Source organism: Bos taurus, chromosome 6 (assembly GCF_002263795.3).
Source record: "Bos taurus isolate L1 Dominette 01449 registration number 42190680 breed Hereford chromosome 6, ARS-UCD2.0, whole genome shotgun sequence".
Taxonomy (NCBI): Eukaryota; Metazoa; Chordata; class Mammalia; order Artiodactyla; family Bovidae; genus Bos; species Bos taurus.
Window position 1 is genome coordinate 117,074,642 of NC_037333.1, and position 14,161 is coordinate 117,088,802.

A 14,161-nucleotide genomic window follows, 5' to 3' on the forward strand; every position below is an offset into this window, starting at 1 on the left:
CTGTGCACCGGGACAGCAGGCCCACAGGCCGACCGTGTGCCCTCGTGCAGAGGCAGCCCAGAGTACAGGTCCATCTCTAACCTCTGACCCCTGGGGAGGCCCAAGCAGAGCCAGAGGCAGCGATCGGGTGCCTGGGATTTACTGAGGCAGGAGAAATCCAGGCAGGAGAGAGGAAGAGGCCAAGCCAGGTCAGAGCAAGGACACTGCTCTCCCAGTCCTGCCCCAGAGGAGGGGCCCTTGGGACAGGCGCCTCCCAAGCAGCTCGTGGGTATGAGCCTGACCCACCGCACTCAGCAGCTCGAACCAGGAAACAGGCAGGGCAGCAGCTGTGTCCACTGCAGCAGGCAGAAGCCTGGTCAGCGCCAGGCCACAGTCAGCGGAGGACAGGCCCAAGTGGCCAGGGCCACCTCCCTGTTCCCAGGGGAGGGACAGACAAGGGAGCCAGACCGCTCCGGGGGTGCAAGTGCAGTGCACGAGCGGAACACTCTCCATGCTCAGCACTGCTCCTTCCAATTTTTCTTGTCAGTGTAAACCCGCTTTTGCATTTTGCATCCTGCATCTGCTCTGACAGGAGACAGGGAGCTAAGGGAGCCACACACATGATGTCCTGGAGCCCACGGTCTGGGGTCAGAGCTGCGGTGAACACAGAAAGGCACTGTGACATGTAAAACACGACAGCGTGATGCTCGGGGCTTGGATAGGCCCCCAGGCTGACGCCGCCTCCGTGTGAGGAAGTCAGGCAGCTTCCACGTGGGGCTGCCACTAAGGTGAGTAGGCAGGATGTGTGTGGACAGTAGCTAAGGGCACAGTCAACAGAGCCACTCCACAGCCATACCATCTGGGCACAGCGGGGCTCTGGGCACAGGATGCAGGCCTAAGAGCCAGCAGGACCACCCACAGGACCCAGTCAGGAAGGCCTTGCTTGATTCAGGCTGCAGAGCCCTGAGTCAGCCCTGGACCATGGCAGCCTCAAGGAGTTGCTGGAACAGGAGGCCTGTGATTGGATTTGTGCTTTAGAATGATGGGGGGCAGACGGAAGGACTAGGCTGTGGCAGGGGCAGGAGAGGTGGCCACTTTCAGGGGACCCTGATACCCAGAGCTCAAGGCACCTGTCACTCCACTTGGGAGGGATCTTCTGAGCATTCACCCCTAGACAGAGGGACCTTGGGTGTTACCCTGGCTGGGGGGTGGGGGGAATCCACAGAAATCCCAGAAGCCTCTGGTGAGCACTGACTGAAAATGCCTGAGCGTGGAGCTCTGCGTCCGGCAGGACCCTGGAGGACAGGGAGGGGAGGTGGCCATCCTGGGCAGGATCAAACTTGGAACCCCTGCTGCCCTGCAGGGATGGACAGTGACAGGCAAAGTGGCTGGAGAGGACAGAGGCCTCAAGGGGGAGTCTGGAGGGACAGGGTCTGCTGGGGCAAGGACACCCCCCTACACCCCATCTGAACTGTCTTCCCTGTGTCAGCTGGTGGCTGGTTACCTGTTCTTTGTGCCATTAAAGATGCTGGCACCACGCGCCGGTGCGGCCAAAGGGCCGCAGGCACCGGGGACGCTGCCCCGAGGCAGAGAGCCAGGGGTCGGGGCACTGTCCGCGGTGCTGAACACGGGCCTGGGTGTGCGCTCTCCGCGGTCCTGAAGGCGCCTTGGACGCCAAGGCTGCATGAGGCTGGGTCCCCCTTGTCCCAAAGCTTCCGTGCAGCAACACAGGCCCCCTCCCTTCTCTGGTGTCTTGAGTGTGGGGTGCCCTTCTTCGAGTCATCAGGAGACCCCAGGTGAGGTCTCAGAGAAGATGAGAAAGCAAAGAAGCAGAGCGTTCCCCTTTCGTGTGCCAGACTTCAGGTGACCCAAAGCCGTTGCCAGGGGATATTTGGGGGTGCATAGGACAGGGGAGGGCGCACAGAGCCTTCTGTGGTCAGCCTCCACCTCTGCCGCCTGCATTCTCCCCACAGGTGCCTGGGGAGGCGCCTGCTCAGAGAGGGCACAGTGCCAGCAGAGGACCCAGTCTGGATTCAGGGACTGAAGCTGATCTGTGGGCGGGCTGGCCGCCCCTGCTCTGTGTCCCTCACGGGGATGTTGGGAGGATCCTGGGCTGTCAGCACTGGGGTGTGTTTTGTATGAACCAAATATCACTCAAAGCGGGGGTTGTTTATCCATGTGCCCTGGAGACCCCCAAGCACTGCTGCCCTTCCAGCTGCAAGAGGAGAAGGGAGCCCCGCCACCACCACTGTGTGCAGCAAATGCTGTAATTCTGCCATCCTTCGTCCTTTGAGGGGGGGCTATGGGGACCTTAGAGGTCACATGGAATCCAACTCCCACAATTCACAGATGAAAAATTGAGAAGGGGGTTCACAAACGCATGAAGGGTTAATGGCAGAAATGGTGGGCTGCTCCTCCTACTGCTGCTAACCAAACACGAGGATACTGGCGGCGGCGGTGAAAGGACTGAGAGCTCAGCGCTCCCCCAGCTCCCTTGGGCACTCCCTCCCCTCCCCTCTTCCACATAATCTCAGCCCCCACCCACATGTGCTCTCGGGTCCACTTCGAAGGCCTTTTATCACCAGTCTCTCCCCAGATCTCTAACTTTGTCCATGTTGCTTCCAGCCTTGACACTCCCCCCTCCCGCACCAACCCGCCAGTGACCCCCTCTGGTCCTGACAGATGTGCAGAGTGTGGGGCTTAGCAATGAGGGGGGTTCCTGTCCACCAGGCAGGTGGAGCCGTCCCCACGTCAAGCCCTGATTTCACCTGGCATTGCCCACCTGGGGCCCCCGCAAGTGAAGCTGGTGGCTTGGAGATAACCCGATATGGCAGATGGGCAAAGATTGCACAAATGAGGGTCTAATTGACAATCAATTGTGATTAGGAGCAAAGGGACATCTTTATAGCCCCAGACGCTCTGAGCTAAAGTTGGGGAGATGGGAGGCCGTCTAGAGGAGTGGGTACTGCGCATCTCCACGACCACGGATGTTCCTTAGAGATGGGGGAGGGCTGAGGCAGGAGAGGACAGGACCATCTCCCCACCCCTGTCCACACACAGTACCCCGCTTCCCATGGGAAAGCAGCCTGGGGTCCCCCGTGTACTCTGGAGGACCCCCCACCCCCGACTCCATCGCCCCACGCTGCTCCGGGCTGCATGCTGCAGACTTCGAGATCCTTTCCTTGCCTGCCTGCCGAAGCTCCCAGCAGAACACTGCGGGCAGGGAAGAGGGGGAGGGGAGGACCTCCACGCTCCGGGACAGGCACAGGGCTTCCATCCATCCCATGCATCCGAGTGGCCCTCAGCCTGGACCAGTCCACACCTCTCGGGGCAAGAGCGCTTTGCTGCACTGAGTGTGCGTGTGTGCTTTGGAGAGGAGTACGGCGTGGTGGTCTGTTATGGTAAGTATTCCATTACACTTACATATCATATGTAATATACCGTATTCTATTTACTGTGCTTTAGTGATAATCACCATACATTACACTACATCCACATTATACAGGCCGTCATTTCACCTGTGTGCTCATGTTGAATGAAAGTTGTATCAAGAGAGCTCATATGTCTCTTCCTCACGTGAGCGTGTAATCAGAGTGAGCGTGTAACCAGAGTGAGCGCAGGCTCCTGCCCACCCCGCCCTCCACCCACCCAGCAAGGGGTGGGGGTTCTGACTGCTGTGTGTGTGCCTCGCCTGGTGACCTGCGGTGGGGCCAGGCACGGTGTGTGAGCGTGCCCTGGAGGGGCCTTGCGTCACACTGAGCCTCGGCCACCCAGAACCAGGTCAGGGCCCAGTCCAAGGGACTTGCCCCTTGGCGCCCAGGACAGTGCCCAGCAGCTGTGCCTGGCGGGGTGGGGGGGGCGGTGAGGAGTCCGAGCGGTAGCTCAGGGGACGGGTCCCCATGTGCCCCTCCTCATGGAGAGAGTGGAGGGGCACCAAGGCCAGCTGGGAGCTGGCTGGCAGGGGTGAGGCTGGCTGCAGGGATGTGACTGCGTTTTCATGGATTTGTGCCTGTGTGTGGTGTGTGCTGGTGAACGAGTGTGTGAGTGCATGCGAACGGGTGTGCGCATCTATGTTCAAACTTTGCTGGGGGAGGGGCAGAGAGAGCCTAAGAGTCCCTCCAGGAAGGTGGGGGTGGGAAGGAGATAATTACCTCTCTGTGATGAGAGATTATCCACCCTCCTTCCCCCAGAGGTGATTTATAATTTAAAGATAAAGAATAATCAAGTCCTGGCAAGGAAGGACACAGTGTTGTGGGTCTGATTAGAATCTCCGGACGGACCAGCACGCGGGGGAGGGGAAGGGCTGGGGGAGGGGACGTCTGGCCTCCCCATCCCCCCACCCCGCCCCCACCTCCCTGAGGATCAGCCTGTCCGAGCTTGGCCCAAATTACAGCCAATCGGTCCCCCATTATTTCTCCCAACTTTTAATTTCTGCTTCCAAAGGATCATTGCCCGCGGTAATTGCAAAGGACCCGTCCTTGTGTGCAGAGCAGGCTCCGGGGACCGCAGTGTGGGGCGGCGCAAACCGCTCGTGCACACGCCAGCGCGCACACCCCCGCCACCAACAGCGCACACCCTGAGGACCCCGCACGCGCGCTCCCACCGCCGGCTCCCACCTGGGTCCAGCGGCGGCCGGTGTGCTCGTCGGCGGGCGCAGGGAGGAGGGAGAGGCGGCCCTCCCCCGGACGCGGGCAGGCCCCCCGAGGGCCGCAGGGCCGGGCGGTGCGCACCTCGCGGTGTAGACAAACGCACACGTAACACCCGGACCGAAGGACTTCTCCGGGAGCGGGGAGGGGAGTTTGCGGTGCTGTTTCCCCTTCCGGGAGGCTATCGATTTTTGTGTAAGCCTCCTGCCCTTGGCACGAGTTTTTCGGCCCCCGTTTTGGGGCGGGGACGGGAGGCACAGCCAGCCGTCCCCGCGTTCGAGTCCGCTTCTGATGAGCGACCCCGGGGGCCGTCGGCCCCGCCCCCGGCGCGGACACGAGGCCAGGCCCTAATTTGACGGCGCGAAGGGGCGGGGGCGTGCGGGGACGCCGGCCCGAATCGCTAAGCGAGCGAGACCCGGAGACTCGAGAGCAGACCCCGAGCGGAGGGACGGAGGGAGGCGGGACCGAGGCCCGCGGAACGCCCGGGAGAGGGCTGACTACGCGGCCAAGATCCCGGGGGTCGGCCCGCGGGGACCGCGCGGCAGCCTCGCGAGCCGCCGGGATGCCCCAGCCAACTCGCGGGGCGCGCCCCGGGGCCCCCGCAATTATTTAAGGGGCTGCCTCCCCCCGTCCCAAGCCCGGGGGGCCGGCGGCGTTTCCGGACGAGCGGAAGCGAAGCGAACCGCGACAGCCGCTCGCGCACCGCACTCTTCCCCGGGCTGCCCGTCTGTCGGTCGGGCCCGGGGTGCCGTCCGTGTGTCCCGCGCGGGGCCCGCCTCCTCTGCCCGGGACCGTTCGCAGCCAATTAGGCGCGCGCGCTAACGAGGGCGGCGGAGCCCGCGGCCGCCGGCGGGCGCACGTGTGTGCGGCGAGTGGGCGCGTGGGCGCCGCCGGCGGGGCCGCCATAAAGGAGCCGGCCCGGAGCGGCGGGCGCCTGAGGCGGCGGCGGAGGCGGCGGCAGCAGCACCGGCCGAGCGCGGGGCGGCGCGGGGCGCGAGCCGAGCCGTGGCGCCCGGGCCGCCGGGGATGGGAGCCCAGTAGCCGGAGGGGCCCGAGCGGCCGACGCGCGGGAGGCCGGCATGAGCGCGAGCGGCCCGGCAGCTCCCGGGGACGGCCCCGCGCTGCCGCCGCCGCCGCCAGCGCCAGGCCCAGGGCCCGCACCGCCTGCGCCCGCCGCTGCCCGGGACGCCATGGACGGGCGCGCGGAGATGCCTGCCTTCCCGCGGGCCGGAGCCCCGCCGCTCGCCGCCAGCGACACGGTGCCCGCGGCGCCCGAGGGGGCTGGGGCGGCCCGGCCCGGCCCGCCGCCGCGCCCCACCTCCTTCTCCGTGTTGGACATACTGGACCCCAACAAGTTCAACAGCAGAAGACGCCGCTGTGTGCTGCTGGGTCCCGTGGCGCCCGCTGCCTGCGCCCCATGTGCCCCGGCCCCCGCCGCCCCGGGACGCCCGCCGCGCTCGGAGGAGCTGGAGCGCCGCGCCCTCGTCGCCGCCGGAGCTGGAGCCGGGACCGGAGCTGAGCCGCCGCGTGAGTAGGACAGGGCCAGCGCCGGATCTCCAGGGCAGGGGCACGGGCCGCGGCTACGCGTTCGCGTTCCTGGGACCCCTCGGCGAACCTGGCCGGCCCCGCGACAAGCTCCGTGGGAAAGTTCGCAGCGCGCGGGGCCCGCACCAGCCCGCCCGCCGCCTGCGTCCGACCCGGACTCCGGGCCCGCACCGCCCGGTGCCTCCCGGATGGCTCCCCGGGCCGGCGTAGGGCTGCGGGCCGCACGGCCGGCGCAGGGTTGGCCACTGCGCGCCCTGGGCATGGCGGGCTCGCGCGCCGTGACCTCCCCACTCCCGCCGCAGCCTCCCGAGACCCCCGCCCTCCATTCATTTTTTTCCTTTTTTTTTTCTTTCTCTTTCTCTTTTTTGGGGGGACAAATCAGACTAATTGTGACAAAACGCTGGTTATCTCTGGAAAAACAATTAAATCTCTTCGATTACAGTTAAGGGGAAATGTGCTTAGCGGCGGAAAGCAACCGCTAATGGGGCGGCCCGAGCCCGGCCCGGTCGATATCCTATTACGGCTGCATGCATATCTCTTTCAAGCACCTTGCAAACTCCCCCCGAACATCTAAATTATAGGGTCAAAATTCGGATAATTACTCGATTAAAACCTATTACACTTATTAGGGGCCGCTATTGATCGAGAATTGCATTCGACCGGCTCCTGATTGCTTTCGGTGCCCCCTCCCCTGGCCCTTCCTCCAGCCAACTTCCCGGGCCCTCTGCCTGGCAGAAAGAGGCGCACAGGGCGGGCAGGGCTGGGGGCCCTTTCCAGGAGAGGGGCCTCCAGTTTGGGGCACCCTCAGAGCTGGACTGATATGAAGGAGGAACAACCCAGGCGGACTGGAGGGGGCCCTTCAGGCTTCCCCTCTGGCGAGGTTCTGGGAGTTTCCACATAGAGCCTCCACTCAAATGGGGAACAGTCAGAAGGAAGGCCCAGTTTCTCAGGTTCAGGGAGGGAGTGCTTAGGCCCCCCTTCCTCAGTCCAGCCCTGGGCAGAACAGGAGCAAAGTACTCTCGGGTTCATTTTGGCACAGTCTCTGCTCCCGGTGAGGGGTACGTGGAGGCCCGGAGGCCCGCCTCCGGCAGCCTCTGTGGTCGCCCTGGAGGCGTCTCCCAGGACTGCATTTGTCCTTTATTCTCCAATTCTCGGTGCCACCCTCACGGGGCCTGGTGCCCGAGGACGAGACACGGTGCTGGGGGCTTGTCCTGGCTTCTTTCCTGGTTGGTTGTACGACCACCTGTGGGAGCCGGGGCTGCATAGAAACCCCCCTACCCCACGCCAGGCTGCCATCAGGTCAGACGCTGTCCTCCAAATTTCTGAGATTAGGATTGCAGCCACCTTGCGGGCCTCTGCCTGGAGCATCCGGGGCTGCTGCTTAGACAGACCGAGCGGGGACTCCATCCCAGGGATCTCAGCGCCGCCCTGGACCCCCACCACCCAGGCCGGTTTTCCCCGTCAGGCCCAGTCCAGGTTCGCTGGGGCCGCAGCCCAGGGGCTAAGTTCTAGGCCTCAAGGCTCAAGGTAGGGATGGTTCCAGGGCAGCGTTTTCGGTACCCCGAAATCGCCTCTGGTAGCGGGCTCCAACCTCACCCCAGGCCTCTGCTCCGGCCCACTCTTAAACGCTCAGTAATTGGCTGGCCCAGAGCCTTGCGGTAATTGGAGGGTAATATACGCCGAAATAAATTAAATGGCCGTTAACTAGTTTGTACATTACACAAAATGAGTTTAATTAAGTTTGTATCTGTCCCGCGGATCGATGGGATCCTTCCCCCTCGCCGTAAGCCCGGCGGTCCGGTCTGCCCCGCTCAGGCAAAGGCGCAGACCCGGGAGACGGCGGAAAGAGGAGCCGAGGAAGGGTGCGGGGGTGGGTGGCGCGGGAGGAGGGAGGGAGCGGGCAGGGAAACGAGAGCGCCCGAGGCCGAGGAGGCGGCAGAGAAGAAACGGAAACGGGCGAGGGGGCTCGACCCGGGGCGCGGGACGGCGGGGACGAGCGCGGAAGGGAGCGCGCCGGTCCTAACTGTCCTGTCCTCCCGCCCTGCCCGGCCCACAGACGCCGGCGACCCCTGCAAGGCGGACGAGGCAGAGGCCAACGGCTACAGCAGCGGCGGCGGCCGCAGCCCGAGCGCAGACAGCGGGGACGAAGCGCCCGACGACGACGACGATGAGGACGAGGCGGCGGGGACGGTGCGCGGCGCGGAGGCGCGGGGAGGCGGCGGCGGCCTCGGGGCCCGCGGGTCGGGCTGCCAGGGAGAGGCCGAGGCGCCCTTAGGCGCCGTCGACGAGGCCGCGGCCCCGGGTCCCCGCGGGACCTCGCCCGGAGTCCCGGGCCCGCAGGGAGCCGCGGCGGCGGCGGCGGCGCCTGGGGGCGCAGGGACGGCCTCGCAGGGAGCGGCGGCGGCGGCCGCGAAGCCCAAGCGGAAGCGCACGGGCTCCGACTCCAAGTCCGGGAAGCCGCGGCGCGCGCGCACCGCCTTCACCTATGAGCAGCTCGTGGCGCTGGAGAACAAGTTCAAGGCGACGCGCTACCTGTCGGTGTGCGAGCGCCTCAACCTGGCGCTGTCGCTGAGCCTCACCGAGACGCAGGTGAAGATCTGGTTCCAGAACCGCCGCACCAAGTGGAAGAAGCAGAACCCGGGCGCCGACACCAGCGCGCCGACCGGTGGCGGCGGCGGCGCGGGCCCGGGCGCGGGCCCGGGCGCGGGGCTGCCCGGTGGCCTCAGCCCGCTCAGCCCGTCGCCGCCCATGGGCGCGCCGCTCGCCATGCACGGCCCGGCGGGGTACCCAGCGCACGGCCCCGGCGGCCTGGTGTGCGCCGCGCAGCTGCCCTTCCTGTCGAGCCCGGCGGTGCTCTCGCCCTTCGTGCTGGGCTCGCAGACCTACGGCGCGCCCGCCTTCTACGCACCGCACCTCTGAGCGCGGCCATGGGACCGACCGGGCGTTCCGAGGACCCGAGGGCGCCCGCAGGCCGGCTTTTTGGCAAGGCCGCGGTCGCTGACTCTGTATATAGCCGATTGCTACAGAAGAGTTTTAAATTTATAAACGACTGTCCGCGTGCGTCGGGGCTGAGCTCGGTCCGCTCGGAAGCACTTTGCCGAACTCTACCCAATCAATAAACCGAAGGAGGCCCGCGTCCCTCAAGCTGCTCGCTGCCCTTCGGCGGGGACTTCGGCGCGACCCAGGCGCCCCGCGCGGGCCGTGGGCCCCCGTTTACCCGCCGGCCGGGGTTCCCGTGGCCAGGCTCGCGCGTCCTGCGCCCCGAGTTCCCCCGCGTGCTTGCGACCTTCGCTGCGGAGCCTCCAGCCCCAGAGAACCAGGTCCCCTGCCTTCCCTACTCCTTCCGTCCCCCAAGCCTCGGGACCTCCTCTTCCCCTCCCCCCGCGGGGGGCGCCTGGGGGTGAGGAAAGGCCGAGGCTGGCGGGCCGCGGCAGGGATCGGGTCTGCCCCAGCCCTGTGCTCCTGCCTCGCTGCGCCTCGGCCCTGCCAGTCCTGAGCACCAGGCCTGCCGAGGTGGCGGGGGCGTCTGCAGCTTCCTGGGGAGCCGCCTGAGCCCAGCCCGCGGGGTCCCGTGTAGCCGCGCCTCTCCGCCCGCAGCCCGGCGCCGCGCCCCCACTTGCCGGCTCCTGGAGCATGCGGGGCGGGGATGCAGGCGGCTGTGAGAACCGAGGCTTCGGGATGCGGGCGCTGCTGCGCAGCGATGGGGGTCCCCTCCGCCGGCACTCAGGGTGGGCTCCCACGGTCGCTGGACACCGAGTGGCGGGGCCATGTGCCTGCCCAGCCCCGCAGCTGCTCCATGGCCGAGCCCTGCGCCCGCGGGGGGACATCCCTCTCCGTGAGCAACTCCCGTGTTCTCAGAGGGACTCTTCCCCGTGCTGGTCACTGACCACGGGGCCAGAGCTGGGGCTGAGGCTGGGGTCGTGGAGCAGGATGACCCTTCGGCCAGTGGGTGACAGCCACCCCCGGCCGGTGGGAGTGGAGGAGGGCGCCCGGCGTTGCCCTCGCCCTCTCCAGTGGGCAGAGAGAGGGTGGAGGAGGGGCGGGGGGTTGGGGGGGCGCTGCAGCCCCCACCCTGGCCTCCGGCCTCCCTCCTCACCCGCAGCACCGCCCCTCACCCCGGGCGCCCCACCTGCGCAGGGCCCGTGCTGCGGAAATTCTGCAGTAACCCCGCGGCTGGCGGTCAGCACCGAAGGGCTCCTCCACCCACCCAACCTGCAGGCAGCTGGGAGGCCCGAATCTCAGGACGCGTGGGTGCGGGAGTGTGAGCGCCCCCGGTCCCACCGCCGAGGCCTGGCTTCCGGAGGGCGCAGGCAGTGGACAGTGGGGCCCCGAAGGCTCTCGGCCTCAAGCTTCCTGGGTGACTGTGCGCTTAGCCCAAGCAGGGTCCCGGGGCTGCCTAGCAAGAAGCGGCAGCCTGTACTTCCGGCGCTGGGCATCCCCTCAGGACTGCGGAGGAGGGGCCAGATCGATCATCCGCCCGCCTCCCCAACGCCCACCTTGGGGAACCAAGGGCAGGAAGGAGGAGGAGTTTCATGCACAAGGGGCAGCGGCTCTGGGCTCCCTCTCCCCACCCCACCTGTCACCCACACTCACAAGGTCACCTGGACAAGTGGCGGTCACACCTCTGGACCCCCCAGTGTCACCAGCCCTAGCTCTGGATGCGGGGAGGTTAGAAGCCGCGAGGCAGGGAAGCGATCCCGCCCCTCTCCCCACTCCGCTCCTCCTTGGGGCCCCAGACTTAGTCCCAAGCTGGTCCCACAGCCATGCCACTGTGGGCACCTGGGCAGGCCCTGCTGCGCAAGTTGGGGGGGGGGGCTCCCTGTCACTCTCTGGGGCCCTGAGGTCTCCCTTCAGTGCTGAGCCCTTGTGGGGACGGAGCTGTCAGCCTGTCTGAGCCTCCTCGAACCCCAGGGGCGGCACGGGACTGGGAAGAACAGGCCTGGTCTCGTGGGGCCGCTCCTGCAGGCGCCCACAGGCCCAGCTCCCGCCCAGCTCTCCCGCTCCCTCCTACAGGTCATCAGAATCTGCCACAAACCAGAGAACTCGGGGGTGCAGACACCACCTCCCCGGGGACCCTCAAGCTGTCCCCACCAGCCTTACTCCCAAGAGGCTTTTCGGGGACCCCTGACTGCCCAGTTCTGGGGTTCCTGAGCTGGAGGCAGAGGGGCGTGCTGGCCCTGCTGGCACCTTACCCCTGTCCCCCTGTGGCCCCACTTTGCTGTCAGTGCTATGAGGCTCAGCCCAGGATCTGGGTGCACTCTGGGGAGGCCCTCCTCCAACCCCCAGGACCAGCCCTGGCCCCCAATCCCAGAATGGTGCCCACACAGTTCATCCTGTGGAGGAGCAGGCCCGACACAGAGGCCCCCTGGGGGCTCCCCTCCCTACACTACCCCCATCTCCCGTCCAGGGACCGCTGAACCCAGTCCCCTCCCTCCTTGGCCCAGCCCACACTGGTGGGCTCTGGTCACTTGCTGTGTTAGGATTGGCTTTGGTTGCGTGGAAGAGAAAAGCTCAATGAATGGAAATTGAAGAAGATTGTTTGTCTCTCCTGTGTGAGGGAGAGCTGGCCATTGGAGGCCCTGGGCAGCTGTGACACCTTCCCAGAATTCTGAGGGCACCAGCTCTGTCCAGCTCTCCCATTGCCCCATCCCGGCTGGGTTGGGCCTCGTCTTCATGGACACACATGGAGGGTGTGGCTCCAGCCATCACATCCACGTTCTAGGCACAAACAAGGAGAGGAGAGGGGAGCGACTGCTTCCTTTAAGGACCTTTCCGGAAGCCCTTGTAACAGCTGCTCAGATCTCATTGGCCAGAACTTGGTCACTTGACCGCTCCTAGCCAAGGGAGGTTGGGAAATGTAGTTTCTTAGCTGGGGAGACCCCCCCCTCCCCCCACCAACTGCCCCATGCCTGGTAAGAAGGGGAGTGGGCATGGGGGCTGCCAGCAGACCCGCTCCCCCACAGAGCACCCTAGCAGCTTCATCTGTCTCCCTGCCCACCTGTTTCGCTTAACTCTGACCAGCGCTGTTCCATCTGGGCGTGCTGGGGACAGCCCTACCTTCATAGCCACACGCTCGGGGGCACTCGCCCAGCCAGCAGCCTGCCCTGGCCTGCTGTGTCGGCCACCCCACTCCCCTGGCAGGCTCGTGCCCCCAGCTCACCCTGCTGCTGTTTCCACCCAGCCCCACATTGCCTCTGGCTGCCTGCTGTGTGGCCTTCTTTCAGAGCCAAAGCTCCAGACTGTCCACACGGGCCGCCCTCCCACTGGGGCAGGCAGCCTGTCCCACTCCTTCCTTCTCAGGGCCTGGTGCCCCCGCTTGTCCTGCTGAGCTGAGGGGGAGCCCCATCTCACTTCCTGCCCAGGACGCCCTCAGCACCACTTCCCCAACCCAGGCGCTCCCGTCCTCGTCCCCACGGGCCCCTCTCCTCTGGCTGTGAGGCTCTCCTGTGCTGCCCAGCCCTGCCCACACCAGTGGTGTGGCCTGCCACTCAGCGGCTGATGCCCCTGCCACCCCAGGTTCAGTTCTCCACTTGTGACCACGTGCCCTTGCTCCTGGGCAGCCAGTGTGACCTACCACACCCCCACCCCCAGGGTGGCCCCCGGCTGGGCCACTGAAACGTCGCTCAGCGCAGAGGGACCGTCCTTGGCCACCTGCGGCTTTCTGGAGGGCGTGCCGTTTCCAGGGGACGGGCAAGGCTGGGTGGACGAAGTGGGTGACCTGGGGGTGGGCAGGGGCGTACAGGGCATCCTCAGAAACGCAGGGACTGTCACCTGGGGGTGGGGGGTGCAGGGCTGGGCACACAGGTTTCAGGGGACAATGGAAGGTGCCCTGTCCCACCCCACACCTTCAGCGGGGTGGTGGCCCCCTCTGGAGAAGCCCCTGCCAGGCGTGACCACTCTCTCTCTTGCCAGGACACAGACCTGATGGTAGCTGGGTGCTGATCCCCGGGAGACAGACCACCTTTCCTGCTTTCTGGGCAGCAGGACACTCCCAGGGGATTAGGTTTGGCCAAGTTGACATAAGCAGTGTGTGCTACTGGAGGAGTTCCTGAGGGGGCCCCTCACAGGAAATGGCTGAGGCTACAGCACAGCCGCCTCTTCTGCAGACACAGTGATGGCTGGAGCTCCAGCAGCCACCGTGGGCCAAGAGATAGTCTTGGGGGATACAGGCCTTGTGCTCTGATGCTGGGGGTGGGGAGGGATGAAGCCCAGTGGCTCCATGCAGCTTCCTCACCAATCTGAGCACCACCTGAGGACTTTCAGTTCAGTTCAGTCGCTCAGTTGTGTCTGACTCTTTGTGACCCCATGAATCGCCAGGCCTCCCTGTCCATCACCAACTTCCGGAGTCTACCCAAACCCATGTCCATCGAGTCGGTGATACCATCCAGCCATCGCATCCTCTGTCGTCCCCTTCTCCTCCTGCCCCCAATCCCTCCCAGCATCATAGTCTTTTCCAATGAGTCAGCTCTTCCCGTCAGGTGGCCTAAGGATTGGGATTTCCAGCTTCATCATCAGTCCTTCCAATAAACACCCAGGACTGATCTCCTTTAGGATGGACTGGTTGGATATCCTTGCAGTCCAAGGGACTCTCAAGAGTCTTCTCCAACACCGCAGTTCAAAAGCATCAATTCTTCAGCGCTCAGCTTTCTTCACAGTCCAACTCTCACATCCACACATGACCACTGGAAAAGCCATAGCCTTCACTAGACGGACGTTTCTTGGCAAAGTAATGTCTCTGCTTTTGAATATGCTGTCTAGGTTGATCATAACTTTCCTTCCACGGAGTAAGCATCTTTTAATTTCATGGCTGCAATCACCATCTGCAGTGATTTTGGAGCCCAGAAAAATAAAGTCAGCCACTGTTTCCCCATCTATTTGCCATGAAGTGATGGGACCAGACGCCGTGATCTTAGTTTTCTGAATGTTGAGCTTTAAGCCAACTTTTTCACTCTCCTCTTTCACTTTCATCAAGAGGCCTCATCAAGTTCCTC

At 64.9% G+C, this 14,161-nt stretch overlaps 1 protein-coding gene across 1 annotated transcript; it reads left to right on the forward strand.

Annotated features, from left to right (window-relative positions):
- Nucleotides 1–5,704: 5,704 nt before the first annotated feature.
- On the forward strand, nucleotides 5,705–9,258 carry NKX1-1 (NK1 homeobox 1). Its single transcript, XM_024993785.2, has 2 exons — nucleotides 5,705–6,152; nucleotides 8,227–9,258. Exons 1-2 carry the CDS (start codon nucleotides 5,705–5,707, stop codon nucleotides 9,087–9,089), a joined length of 1,311 nt encoding a protein of 436 aa, XP_024849553.1. The 3' UTR covers nucleotides 9,090–9,258.
- The last annotated feature ends 4,903 nt before the right edge of the window (nucleotides 9,259–14,161 follow it).

Bases quoted from the DNA above. Each gene is read 5' to 3' on its own strand.
- NKX1-1 (XM_024993785.2), top strand. From the start codon at position 5,705: ATGAGCGCGAGCGGCCCGGCAGCTCCCGGGGACGGCCCCGCGCTGCCG. The intron at 6,153-8,226 runs GTGAGTAGGACA...CCCGGCCCACAG, and splicing joins GACCGGAGCTGAGCCGCCGC to ACGCCGGCGACCCCTGCAAG.